The 13,891-nt window shown below is 39.7% G+C and overlaps 1 pseudogene and 2 gene segments (V, D, J or C); 1 reads left to right on the forward strand and 2 right to left on the reverse strand.

Annotated features, from left to right (window-relative positions):
- Nucleotides 1-6,785: 6,785 nt before the first annotated feature.
- On the reverse strand, nucleotides 6,786-8,076 carry LOC133014997 (immunoglobulin lambda constant 1-like). The segment is given in 3 exon segments: nucleotides 6,786-7,108; nucleotides 7,891-7,925; nucleotides 8,060-8,076. Coding segments are annotated over 3 exon segments (375 nt in total).
- A 451-nt stretch (nucleotides 8,077-8,527) lies between these two features.
- Nucleotides 8,528-9,025, forward strand: LOC133015896 (Ig kappa chain V region K16-167-like; annotated as a pseudogene).
- Nucleotides 9,026-10,332: 1,307 nt separating this feature from the next.
- LOC133014998 (immunoglobulin lambda constant 1-like) lies at nucleotides 10,333-12,751 on the reverse strand. The segment is given in 3 exon segments: nucleotides 10,333-10,655; nucleotides 11,437-11,515; nucleotides 12,743-12,751. Coding segments are annotated over 3 exon segments (411 nt in total).
- Nucleotides 12,752-13,891: the final 1,140 nt, after the last annotated feature.

The following is a 13,891-nucleotide window of genomic DNA, read 5'->3' on the forward strand; positions in this document are numbered from 1 at the left end:
TCGAAGTGGGCTCATTTTCGAGGGATGTTAACGGCGTTAATTTCGCTCCTTCTTAAAAAGGGAAAGGACCCGAGCGAGTGCTCCAGTTACAGGCCGATTTCACTTTTAAACGCAGATTTGAAGATTTATGCCAAATTACTGGCCGGGCGGCTTCAAGGCCATATGACTGAGTTGGTTCACAGTGACCAAACAGGGTTTATAAAGTCTAGATTGGCAACAGATAATGTTAGAAGGTTATTGCATGTTATAGATGGTGCTCAGAGCCTGGGTTCCCCTGCTGCTGTCCTCTCACTCGATGCGATGAAGGCTTTTGATCGCCTGGAATGGCCCTTTTTATGGTCAGTGCTTGAGGTCATGGGGTTTGGCATGTCATTCATTAATATGATTAAGGTGTTGTATAAAAACCCAACAGCTGTGGTGCTTACAGGCAAAACCAGCTCTCCTCCCTTTGCTGTATCGAGAGGATCAAGGCAGGGCTGTCCTCTTAGCCCTTTGTTATTCGCTCTTTCTCTTGAGCCACTGGCACAGGCCATCCGTAGGTCTCCCACAATCTCTCCGATTACCATTAAAGGAACACACCATCACATTTCGCTTTATGCTGATGATGTCTTATTGTATTTAAACAACCCGGAGCAATGTATCCCACATGTTCTGTCAACCTTTGAAGATTATGGCAAGCTTTCCGGTTTTAAAATAAATTGGCAGAAATCAGCGTTATTCCCTTTGAATCAGGCCATGTGTAATGTTTCTATCCCTGCATCCATTCCAGTCTCTAAAAACTTTATTTATCTGGGGATAGATATCTATTCTTCTGTACAGACAATAGCTAAAAACAATTTTGGTAATACGCTTAATAAAATCGTTGCAGATCTGGGCAGGTGGTCTGGTCTGCCAAATTCACTTTGTGGCAGGGTAGCTATAGTTAAAATGAATGTTCTGCCCAGAGTTAACTTTGTGAGTTTGATGCTCCCCCTTCCTCCGCCCCCGCAATACTGGTGCAAATTACAATCGGCTATAACAAAATTTATTTGGCGAGGTAAACGATCCCGCATTAATCTCACTACAATGCAGCGGGAGAGACAGGCTGGTGGTTTGTCTCTCCCGAACTTTAAATTTTATAAGTGGGCCTTTACACTTCGACCTTTATTAACGTGGTTCCGACCTAACGCTCAGGTATCATGGCGTGCTCTGGAGGAGCAGATACTAACACCATATTCGTTTGCTACCTTTTTGCATTCTAACATCTCAGTCCAACAATGTCGTTTAAAATTTGGCCCTATGATTTCTTATTTGTTATTTGTTTGGAGGAGGGTGGAGAAGATAGCTGGTTGCTCTTCTGGATGGGGCCCACATTCCCCGATATTTAGCAACGATAGATTGTTGATTGGAGGCCAACACATTCGTTTTCCTGACTGGGAAAGGAAAAACATTTACACACTTAAGGATATCTTTGGGAAAGAAGGGTTACTTTCCTTTCAGGACATTTGTATTAAATATGGTGTAATGCGTACCTCTTTTTTCTTTTATTTGCAACTGCGATCTACCTTACAAAGCAGTGGTATTTCTCTGCAGAGCCCTCTTGAAACACACCCAATCCGCAAATTATTTGACTCTGCTGGAGGCACGAGTGGTTTTGTTTCAAGACTTTATTGGTTTGTTCTGCAACACTCTTACAGACCTCTGGCATTAGATAAAATATGGAGAAAAGATATTCCAAATCTGAAGACTACATTTGACTGGGATAGAGTATGGGTTGATGTGAGGTTAGCATCCAGAAATCCTGACCATCAACAAATTCACTATAATTATATACATAGAGTATATTTTACTCCTAGAAGGCTTCATCTGATGAAAGTTATAAATGATTCTACATGTACGTTATGTTCCTCCAAAGCGATCGGCAGCTTTTTTCATATGTTTTGGGAGTGTACACCAGTGGCAGAATTTTGGAAAATGATCTCCTTGAATCTATCTAAGTTGTTTAATATTAAGTTGCCTTGTTTGCCTGCTACATTCATTTTAAATGATTTATCAGGACTGGGGTTGACCCTGGACGAGAGGAAAGCGTTGTTGGCGGGATTCACTGCTGCAAAAAAACTTGTTGCTACACGCTGGAAGCCTCCACACTCACTTTCTTTCCGAGCATGGATTTTAACATACTTGGACATTGTCTATTTAGAACTGTCAACAGCTCGAGTACATGGAGCCAAAGAATCCGCTATAAAGGCCTGGGAATCGCTCCTAACTGTCCTCCGTGCGCTTCAACTGTAATATGTGATTAAGGTTTCTTTAGGAAGCTGGATCCGGGATGTGGGTGGTTTGTGTTTGGGGTAGTTTTATTTTATTTTATTCATTTATGTTATTTTATTTTATTTTATTTCCCTGTGATTTTATTACATACATATGTTATTGTTTTTGTATTAATGACCTATTGTATATTTGTGTTTGTTTATTTAATATTTTCATATATATATATATATATTTTCTATTTTATTATTTGACTTATTCCTAGTTATTATTTTTCCTTTATTGTTTACCTTTGTGTGTCTATATACATTGACAGGTATGAGTACATGTGAATATATATTTTGTTATTGATTACTGTAACATTGATCTGTACCTTGCTACATTTCTCAGTAAAATAAAAAGTTGATCACAAAAAAACTATGCATGAAAACATAGGAACTGGGGTGCAGAAAAATGGCAGCAGGTGCTCTGGACTGATGATTCAAAAGTTGAAATATTTGGCTGTAGAAGAAGGCAGTTTGTTCGCCGAAGGGCTGGAGAGCGGTACAATAATGAGTGTCTGCAGGCATCAGTGAAGCATGGTGGAGGTTCCTTGCAAGTTTGGGGCTGCATTTCTGCAAATGGAGTTGGAGATTTGGTCAGGATTAATGGTATCCTCAATGCTGAGAAATACAGGCAGATACTTATCCGTCATGCAATACCATCAGGGAGGCGTATGATTGGCACCAAATGTATTCTGCAGCAGGACAACGACCCCAAACATCCAGCCAATGTCATTAAGAACTATCTTCAGCGTAAAGAAGAACAAGAAGTCCTGGAAGTGATGGTATGGCCCCCACAGAGCCCTGATCTCAACATCATCGAGTCTGTCTGGGATAACATGAAGAGACAGAAGGATTTGAGGAAGCCTACACCCACAGAACATCTGTGGTTAGTTCTCCAAGATGTTTGGAACAACCTACCAGCCGAGTTCCTTCAAAAACTGTGTGCAAGTCTACCTAGACGAATTGATGCTGTTTTCAAGGCAAAGGATGGTCACACCAAATATTGATTTGATTTAGATTTCTCTTCTGTTCATTCACTGCATTTTGTTAATTGATGAAAACAAACTGTTAATACTTTATGGCATTTTTTCTCACCTGCCTAAAACTTTTGCACAGTACTGTATATTATAAAATAAATAAATTATTTAGACAATCAAAAGTCTGTATTTAAATCTATATAGACCTTATATATCATTATATAGTAATCAGGCTGTCTATACCTTTATATAGACAGTCTATCTAACTAAGGTCTCTTTAGGCCTCATGATGCATTTTGCAGCTCTTAATTCACATCGTTTTATCTTTATTAGCTGATGAAGTTTGCTCAGTTTTTATTGATTTGACATGTTACATTATTTTTTTTCACAAAGTATTCGAATGAACCTGATACTCGTAAACTTCACTGTTACATTTAGTCTGATTGATACTCAGAGTAATTTCTCAGAGGGTGAGAGTATTTACATAAAACAGAGGCCTGGGGTCACTGAGGTCAAGTGATGCTTACTTACTTACTTTTTCCCTAATATCAGAGCTGCATGAAATGACTTATGTACATGGTGGTGAAAAGGTTGAACAAGGACAGAAACTTGACAGACAACTCCGTGTTAGCCCCCAGCCAGACTGCTATGAACCTGGGTGTGACACTCGACAGTCAACTCTCCCTTACGGCCAACATTACTGCAACAACACGTTCCTGTAGATTCATGCTGCAGGACATAAGGAGAATACGTCCCCTTCTTACTCAGCAGGCGGCGCAGGTTCTGGTCCAAGCTCTGGTCATCTCACCTCTAGACTATTGCAACTCCCTCCTGGCAGGTCTACCTGCTAGTGCCATCCGACCTCTGCAGCTCATCCAGAATGCAGCAGCTCCACTGGTCTTTAACCTAAATTCACTCACACTACTCCCCTCCTCCGCTCCCTTCACTGGTTACCAGTGGCTGCGAGTTCGTTTCAAAACATTAGTACTTGCGTACCGTGCTGCGAACGGATCAGGTCCAGTCTCCATCCAGGACATGGTCAAAACTCACACCCCAGCCCGTTCACTCTGCTCTGCATCTGCCAATCGGCTTGTTGCTCCCTCACTGCAAGCTAAACACTCAACAACATCACGACTGTTTGCTGTCCTGGCTCCTAAATGGTGGAATGAGCTCCACATTGACATCAGGAAAGAAAGTCTACACATCCTCCGCCTAAAAATAAAAACACACCTCTTCTGACAATACCTTGAATGAAAGTTTAAACAAACACATTAGTAGAACTTAAATGGCACATAATTATAGCATTAGTAGTTTGGCTTTCTTGAAGAAATGTAACTTTCTTGATTCTTGCACTTATTGTAAGTAGCTTTGGATAAAAGGGTCATCTAAATGAAATGTAATGTTAAACCAAATCAGCCTCACACCATGATGGAGTTATTGATGATGGTGAACTGCCAGCAGAGGGCAGTGTGCATCTACTTAGAGACATGAAGGGATATTCCTGAGGGAGAGAGTTACTCCCAGAGCAGCTTCCTGGCTTCAGTGTTCAGTCGCAGTTGGATTTATTTGAGGAAACAAAATCACGTGGTTAGATTTTTATACATTTTTTGGTTTGGGATGAAATAGTCCATTAACAACAATCACATTTAAAGGTGTTCTGGTAAAAAGCCTTGAAGACAAACTTCTCCCATGTGTGCAGACCAGAACTTTTCAAGGTCAGACACGGAAGTGAAAGTTCCTTCATGTGATGTCCACATGTTCTCACTCAGCGTCACCTCTTCCTCTCAGTTTCATAAAGACAGGTGCACTCAAATGTATTTTGCATGAATTTTATGCATCGCTGCTCCTCAGAGTTAAAGTCACACAGAGTCTAAACCGTTTTCACGCACTCACACAGGAAACTGCATCAGGATGATGTTGACAGTAACTCTGAGTGTCATGCTGGTTTTTCTGAGTCAGGGTGAGAGACTTTGAACGTTGTGGAAATGGGTTTTCTTTATTTTCCTCCACAAGCTGTTGAAACTATTTTCTCTGATGCTCTTTCATTCATTTCTTATTTCAGAGTCTGCAGCCAACAGTTTTCTGACTCAGACTGACTCAGTCAAGTCTGTTAGTCTTGGAGGGACTGTGAACATCGGAGCCACAGGGAGTTCAAATATTGGTGCTGACCTCAGTTGGTATCTTCAGAAACCTGGACAGGCTCCCAAGCTTCTCATATACAAAGCATCAACTCTTAATTCAGGAACTCCCTCTCGATTCAGTGGCAGTAGATCTGGTTCTAGCTACACCTTAACCATCAGAGGTGTTCAGGCTGAAGATGTTGGAGATTATTACTGTCTCGGTGATCATGGCGGTGGAGTGTTCATACAGTGATTCAGAGCCGTACAAAAACCTCCCTCAGTTTGACTGAAGTGAAACTGGTCTGCTGCAGCTGCACAGAGAATAACTGGTCCAGTGAACACAACACAAGTCTACAAGCAGAGCGACAATGAAGCTAAACACAACTGACACAAACTCACAGTTTTAAATGTTCAGAAATATCCAATCAAAGCCCCATGAAACCAATTTCTAGTTGAAACCTAGAACTTCTAAATGTGTGTGTAAGATGAGCCTGAGGTGGTGGTGTTTGGGTCATTGTAGGCTCCCCAGGTCCCTTTTGCCTGAGGCCCTTAAAGTCCCTTGAAACGCCCCTGGAGTCCCACAAATGAGTTTTCATGGTGATTCTCTGGCGGAGCAGTGAACGCTGCGTTGACCGGCCCAGTTGCACGTGTTGTAAACGAAGCAGTATCGTAAAAAACCTGCCTCAACTTGTTGCTCTACAGAATGAGTTCCAACAGAAAACTACAATAAACACAGAGAATATATACGATGTATTATAAAACACATTAAACTCAAATAAACCAGTAAATACACTTACACTTCATCAAATAGTGATATGATGATTATTGTAATCACACATTAAAATGTGAATTACCATTAAGCACTCACACATCAGATCATGGAGGGAACAGAATATCTAATTAACTCTTATGCTAAATGTGTAAATTCCCTTTCATTTCTGAGGTTTCATTTTAAACTTTTACTTCTGTCACTTACTGACAATGAAATTAATCATGAGGAAAGTCCTACAAACTACTAATGTGATACATTTGTGATTTTCATCATTTTGTTCAATATTCAACTCAAAAGTCAGAAACATGGTTTTCATCCAGATCCACACAAGATAAATTACTGTCTAAGTAGAAGTAAAACACTATCTTTTGCCACAGAAAAAAATAACACAGAAGCAGATGTTGGTGATGATATATTTTATTTCAGTAAAGTAAAAATAGAAATATGAAAAACAAATGACATGAGAACATGAAATATTTATTCTTGTTTCAAAAGTAGCACAATACAGCATTGGACTGTCATAATGAGATGAAGAAAAGACATGAAGACATGCAGAGCTGCAGTAGAACACATGTAAATCAAACGGACCCACAGTAGAGCACAATGACTCCACCCGGTCGTCTCTCTACTCCGAGCAGAGGTCAGGGTCCAGGGTTTGAGCGACAGGGCTCTGTCCGTTCAGACTGGCCTCACAGCTCACTGAGCCCGCCTTCCTCCACTGCTCTGCAGGGAGGCTCATGGTGCTGCTCCAGCTGTAGTGGCCGGTTCCCCCCAGGACCCCCGGGCTGTGAGACACCCCTGAGGACCTGATTCTGCCCCCCACCTTCCAGCCCAGTCTCCAGGCTGAGGGGAAGCCCCCGCTGGCCATACACACCACAGTGACAGTGCCCTGCTCCAGCTCTTCACTGGAGGGGGGGAGGAGGGTCAGGGTGGGCCGCACCACACCCACTGGAGGAGAGAGAGGGGAGAAAAGACAAAGGGATGAGGATGAAGGAAAATTACATACAGGTGATTTCTCGGATGCTATCAAATGAAGCAGAAGAACTTCTACTCTTGAACATCATTCACTCAGTGTCAGACCATCAGCCGCAGGGTTCAAGTGTCAATGTGGCTGAGAAGGTTCACTGATAATGATTCTTGATGATTATTGAGGACGTCTTCACGTCTGTTTCTCAACGTGTGACAGTGAAGAACTCGTCCCTGAGATGATTTTCTTCTGTTTAAACTCAAAGAGCTGAAACACTGGTGTGAAAACAGTTCAAACCTTTGTCGTCTGTTTCTTTCACTTCCTTTTCACCACATGAAGCGTGAACACAAAGCTGAGCTGCATCTACTGATAAAATCCTGTTTGTTTTCAACATCTGATATTTGTGCCAAAATATGTTTTGATCAATTCAAACTAAACATTTTTAATCATTTTATGATTAAGTTTGAATCTTGAGCAAATTCTATTTTAAAACATTTTAAACATGTGAATAAAAGTCATCATTGTAAATGAAAATAGATGAAACTTTTGTAATAGTATGTTTCTATAAATGTATTATTCTACATAAATTGATTACGACCAATAAATATTGATCTGCATTTCTTTTTCTCAGAATATGAGATTACCTCAGATTGAGAAAAATTCAACAAAATTATCAGCCAGTCAATCTCTGAACTTGATCAAATTCTTGTTCATTATTTGATAAAAGTTATAAATGCACAAAGTAAAAATCTCTGATACTTACAGTTGTTGTTGAGTTTGGTTCCTCCACCGAAAGTCCTCCACAGTGATACAGACTCATTAGGTGCTCGTACAAAAACCTCCTGCACCGTGAACAACAGTCTGTCCACTGAAGACTCACTTTTTTCTGGTTTAACTTCACAATTTACACTGAATATTTATATTGAGCTAACGTGGCTGGAAAAGTCATCAAGATTTAAAAATAAAAAATAAATATTTGTGAATTTTTTTTTTACTTAGAAACATTGAGAGACAAAATGTTGATTTAACGTTGTCATGAATTCATATTTCAAAATACTGTTTGACTTCATTTGAAAGCTGTAAAGCAAACAGGATGCTTCAAAATAATTAAAACAAAAGGTTTTGAAAATTCTAATGTACATACTCACTCTGTAATTCAAGGGAATGAAATACACATATTTGCATCAATAAAAGTGACACAATTTGAATCCAGATGCTGACGACCCTCAATTCTGCTTCTTCATATTTAGTGGAAATCCAAACAGCAACGCTCCTGAGTTTGTGTCCCACGTCACCTTCAGTCCGCTCAGAGCAGAGGAATCATTTCCATAGAGAGGAGGCTTTGCATCGTCAGCTGATCCTCCACTGAACTGAGAAGCTTTATAGTCCTGTGACTCCAACTCTGCAGGACTCAGACCCGTCAGTCCACCACAACCACCATGACTCTCATCACCCTCCTCATCTGGACGCTGGCCTGCTGCAGCTTCACAGGTTCAGTCACTCAGCAACATTTCAGACGTGATGCGCTGCCTGTTCTCTCTCTTCACCTCCGCTGATTAATGTGTGATTTGTGTTTTTGTGCAGGATGTAGCGGCCAGATGACTGTGACTCAGCCTCCATTTGTGACATTTACTCCAGAATCCACTGTCACGCTGACCTGTAACACCAACCCCAGTGTTCATGGCAATAATCATTTGTCCTGGTACCAGCAGAAACCTGGACAGGCTCCTAAGCTTCTTATATACTATATATCAACTCTTAATACAGGAACTCCCTCTCGATTCAGTGGCAGTGGCTCTGGTTCTAGCTTCACCTAAACCATCAGCGGTGTTCAGGCTGAAGATGCAGCTGTTTACTACTGTCAGAGTTACCATAGCGGGAATGTGTTCACACAGTGATTTAGAGCCGTACAAAAACCTCCCTCAGTTTGACTGTAGTGAAACTGGTCTGCTGCAGCTGCACAGAGAATAACTGGTCCAGTGAACACAACACAAGTCTTCAAGCAGAGCGGCAATGAAGCTAAACACAACTGAAACAAACTCACAGTTTTAAACGTTCAGAAATCTCCAAACAAAGCCCCATGAAACCAACTTTGTCAAATTTATATTTTCTACTTTATTTAATAGACTTTATTACTTCACTATCATTTTCGTGTATGCATAGGTCTTCCCTTTTTAAATTTTGACTGTATAATTTTAGTTTGTCATGATGTGGTTCATGTGTTTCTTTGTAGGGGGGTGTTTGGGTCAATGTAGGCTTCCCAGGTCCCTTTTGCCTGAGCCCCCTAAAGTCCCTTGAAATGCCCCTGGAGTCCCACAAATGAGTTTTCATGGTGATTCTCTGGCGGAGCAGTAAACGCTGCGTTGACCAGCCCAGTTGCACGTGTTGTAAACAGAGCTGTATGGTTGAAAAACCTGCCTCAACTAGTTGCTCTACAGAATGAGTTCTAACAGAAAACTACAATAGAAGAAGATAATATATACGATGTATTATAAAACACATTAAGCTCATACAACCAGCATATCCTGCAAGTTTAAAACCAGAACAATCTGAAAATCGTTGATGACTTTAATTGTCATTTAGATTCTGTAACACTTCATCAATTAGAGATATGATGATTATTATAATCACAAATTCAAAAGTGTTTTACCATTAAGCACTCACACATCAGAACATGGATGGAACCGATTATCTTATTAACTCTTATGTTAAATGTGTAATTTCCCTTTAATTTGTGAGGTATAATAATAAACTTTTTACCTCTGTCACTTATTTACAATAATAAGAATTATGAGGAAAGTTCTACAAACTACTATTATGATACTTTTAGGATTTTCATCATTTTGTTGAATTTTTCAACTCAGAAGTCAGAAACATGGTTTTCATGCTGATCCATACAAGAGAAATTACTGTCTAAGTAGAAGTAAAACACAGATTTACACTAATATATTTTGCCGCAGAAAAAATAACACAAAAGCAGATGTTGGTGATGATATATTTTATTTTAGCAAAGTAAAAATAGAAATGTGAAAAACAAATGACATGAGAACATGACATTTATTCTTGTTTCAAACGTAGCACAATACAGCATTGGACTGTCATAATGAGTTGAAGAAAAGACATGAAGACATGCAGAGCTGCAGTAGAACACATGTAAATCAAACAGACCCACAGTAGAGCACAATGACTCCACTCGGTCGTCTCTCTACTCCGAGCAGAGGTCAGGGTCCAGGGTTTGAGCGACAGGGCTCTGTCCGTTCAGACTGGCCTCACAGCTCACTGAGCCCGCCTTCCTCCACTGCTCTGCAGGGAGGCTCATGGTGCTGCTCCAGCTGTAGTGGCCGGTTCCCCCCAGGACCATCGGGCTGTGAGACACCCCTGAGGACCAACCGTTGCACCCCACCTTCCAGCCCAGGCTCCAGGCTGAGGGGAAGCCCCCGCTGGCCATACACACCAGAGTGGCAGTGCCCTGCTCCAGCTCTTCACTGGAGGGGGGGAGGAGGGTCAGGGTGGGCCGCACCACACCCACTGGAGGAGAGAGAGGGGAGAAAAGACAAAGGGATGAGGATGAAGGAAAATGACATACAGGTGATTTCTTGTACGTTATAAAATGAAACAGAAGAACTTCTACTGTTGAACATCATTCACTCAGTGTCAGACCATCAGCCGCAGGGTTCAAGTGTCAATGTGGCTGAGAAGGTTCACTGATAATGATTCTTGATTATTATTGAGGACGTCTTCACGTCTGTTTCTCAACGTGTGACAGTGAAGAACTCGTCCCTGAGATGATTTTCTTCTGTTTAAACTCACAGAGCTGAAACACTGGTGTGAAAACAGTTCAAACCTTTGTCGTCTGTTTCTTTCACTTCCTTTTCACCACATGAAGCGTGAACACAAAGCTGAGCTGCAGCTACTGATAAAATCCTGTTTGTGTTCAACATCTGATTTTTGTGCCAAAATATGTTTGATCAATTCAAACTAAACATTTTTAAACAGTTTATGATTTAGTTTGAAGCTTCAGCAAATTATATTTTAAAACATTTTAAACATGTGAATAAAAGTCATCATTGTACATGAAAATAGATTAAATGTTTGTAATAATATGTTTCTAGAAATGTATTCATATACATAAAATTATTACAACCAATAAATATTTATCTGCATTTCTTTTTCTCAGGATATGAGATTACCTCAGATTGATAAAAATTCAACAAAATTATCAGCCAGTCAATCTCTGAAGTTGATAAAATTCCTGTTCATTATTTGATAAAAGTTATAAATGCAAAAAGTAAAAATCTCTGGTACTTACAGTCTTTGTCGAGTTTGGTTCCTCCACCGAAAGTGTTCCACAGTGATTCAGACTCATTAGGTGCTCGTACAAAAACCTCCTGCACCGTGAACAACAGTCTGTCCACTGAAGAGTCACTTTTTACTGGTAAAACTACACAATTTACACTTAATATTTATATTGAGCTAATGTGGCTTGAAATTTCATTAAGATTTATTTAATGAAAATAATTAAATATATGTTAACATTTTTCATAATTCTGAACATTGAGAGAAAAAAAGTTGATTAACTTTGTCATGAATTATTATTTCCAAAAAAATGGATTGACATCATTTGAAAGCTGTAAAACAAACAGGATGCTTCAAAAGAATTAAAACAAAATGTTTTAAAAATTCAATTGTACGTCTACTCACTCTGTATTTCCAGGGGATATATATATATAATATTTATATTCAGCTAATGTGGCTTGAAATATCATGAAGATTAAATAATTTAAAAAAATATACATTTGTTAAAATTTTCCAAAAAATGTATTTAACTTTGTCATGAATTCATATTTTGAAAAGAATAGTTTGATACATTTGAAAGCTGTAAAACAAATAGGATGCTTCAAAATAATTAAAACAAAATGTTTTGAGAAGTCTATTGTACGTCTACTCACTCTGTAATTCAAGGGGAATGAAATACACATATTTGCATCAATGAAAGTGACACAATTTTAATCCAGATGCTGACGACCCTCAATTCTGCTTCTTCATATTTAGTGTAAATCCAAACAGCAACGCTCCTGAGTTTGTGTCCCACGTCACCTTCAGTCCGCTCAGAGCAGAGGAATCATTTCCATAGAGAGGAGGCTTTGCATCGTCAGCTGATCCTCCACTGAACTGAGAAGCTTTATAGTCCTGTGACTCCAACTCTGCAGGACTCAGACCCGTCAGTCCACCACAACCACCATGACTCTCATCACCCTCCTCATCTGGACGCTGGCCTGCTGCAGCTTCACAGGTTCAGTCACTCAGCAACATTTCAGACGTGAAGCGCTGCCTGTTCTCTCTCTTCACCTCCGCTGATTAATGTATGATTTGTGTTTGTTTGCAGGATGCAGCGGCCAGATGACTGTGACTCAGCCTCCAGTCGTGACATTTACTCCAGGATCCACTGTCACGCTGACCTGTAAAACCAACCCCAATATTGCTAACAGTAATTATATGTCCTGGTACCAGCAGAAACCTGGACAGGCTCCCAAGCTTCTTATACACCAAACAACAGCTCTATATTCAGGATTTTCCTCTCGATTCAGTGGCAGTGGCTCTAGTTCTAGCTTCACCTTAACCATCAGCGGAGTTCAGGCTGAAGATGTCGGAGATTATTACTGTCTCGGTAGTCCTGATGGCGCACAGTTCACACAGTGATTTAGAGCCGTACAAAAACCTCCCTCAGTTTGATTGAAGTGAAACTGGTCTGCTGCAGCTGCACAGAGAATAACTGGTCCAGTGAACACAACACAAGTCTTCAAGCAGAGCAACAATGAATCAAAACACAACTGAAACAAACTCACAGTTTTAAATGTTCAGATATCTCCAAACAAAGCCCCATGAAACCAACTTTGTCATTTTAGATTTTGAGTTGAAGACTAGAACTTCTAAATGTGTGTTTGAAGGTGAGCCTTAGGTGGTGGTGGTGTGTGTGGGGGAACTTAAACTTTATTACTTCACTATCACTTACGTGGATGCACAGGTCTGCACTTTTTCATTTTGATGATAAAATATTTGTTTGAAGATTGTAATAATGTGTTTCATGTATTTCTTTGTAGGGGGGTGTTTGGGTCAATGTAGGCTCCCCAGGTCCCTTTTGCCTGAAGTCCCTAAAGTCCCTTGAAACGCCCCTGGAGTCCCACAAATAAGTTGCTTTACACAATGAGTTTTAACAGAAAACTACAATAAACACAGATAATATGTATTATAAAAAACATTAAGCTCATACAACCAGCACATCCTGCAAGTTTAAAACCAGAATATTCTGACAATTGTGGTTATTTATCAATTTAATTTGATGACTAAATGTTGTCAGATAATAATTTATTGACTTTTATTGTCATTTAGATTTTGTGACACTTCATCAATTAGTGCTATGATGATTATTATAACCACACATTCGAAAGTGTATTACCATTAAGCACTCACACATCAGAACATGGATGGAGGAGAATACCTAATTAACTCTTATGCTAAATGTGTATTTTGCCTTTAATTTCTCAGGTTTCATTTTAAACTTTTACTTCTCTCACTAATTGATGATATTATGAATTATGAGCAAAGTCCTACAAACTACTAATGTGATACTTTTGTGATTTTAATCATTTTGTTCAATGTTTAACTCTGAAGTCAGAAACATAGTTTTAATGCAGATCTACACAAGATAAATTACTGTCTAAGTAGAAGTAAAACACAGATTTACATTAATATATTTTGCCGCA

This window comes from Limanda limanda, chromosome 12 (assembly GCF_963576545.1).
Source record: "Limanda limanda chromosome 12, fLimLim1.1, whole genome shotgun sequence".
Lineage (NCBI taxonomy): Eukaryota > Metazoa > Chordata > Actinopteri > Pleuronectiformes > Pleuronectidae > Limanda > Limanda limanda.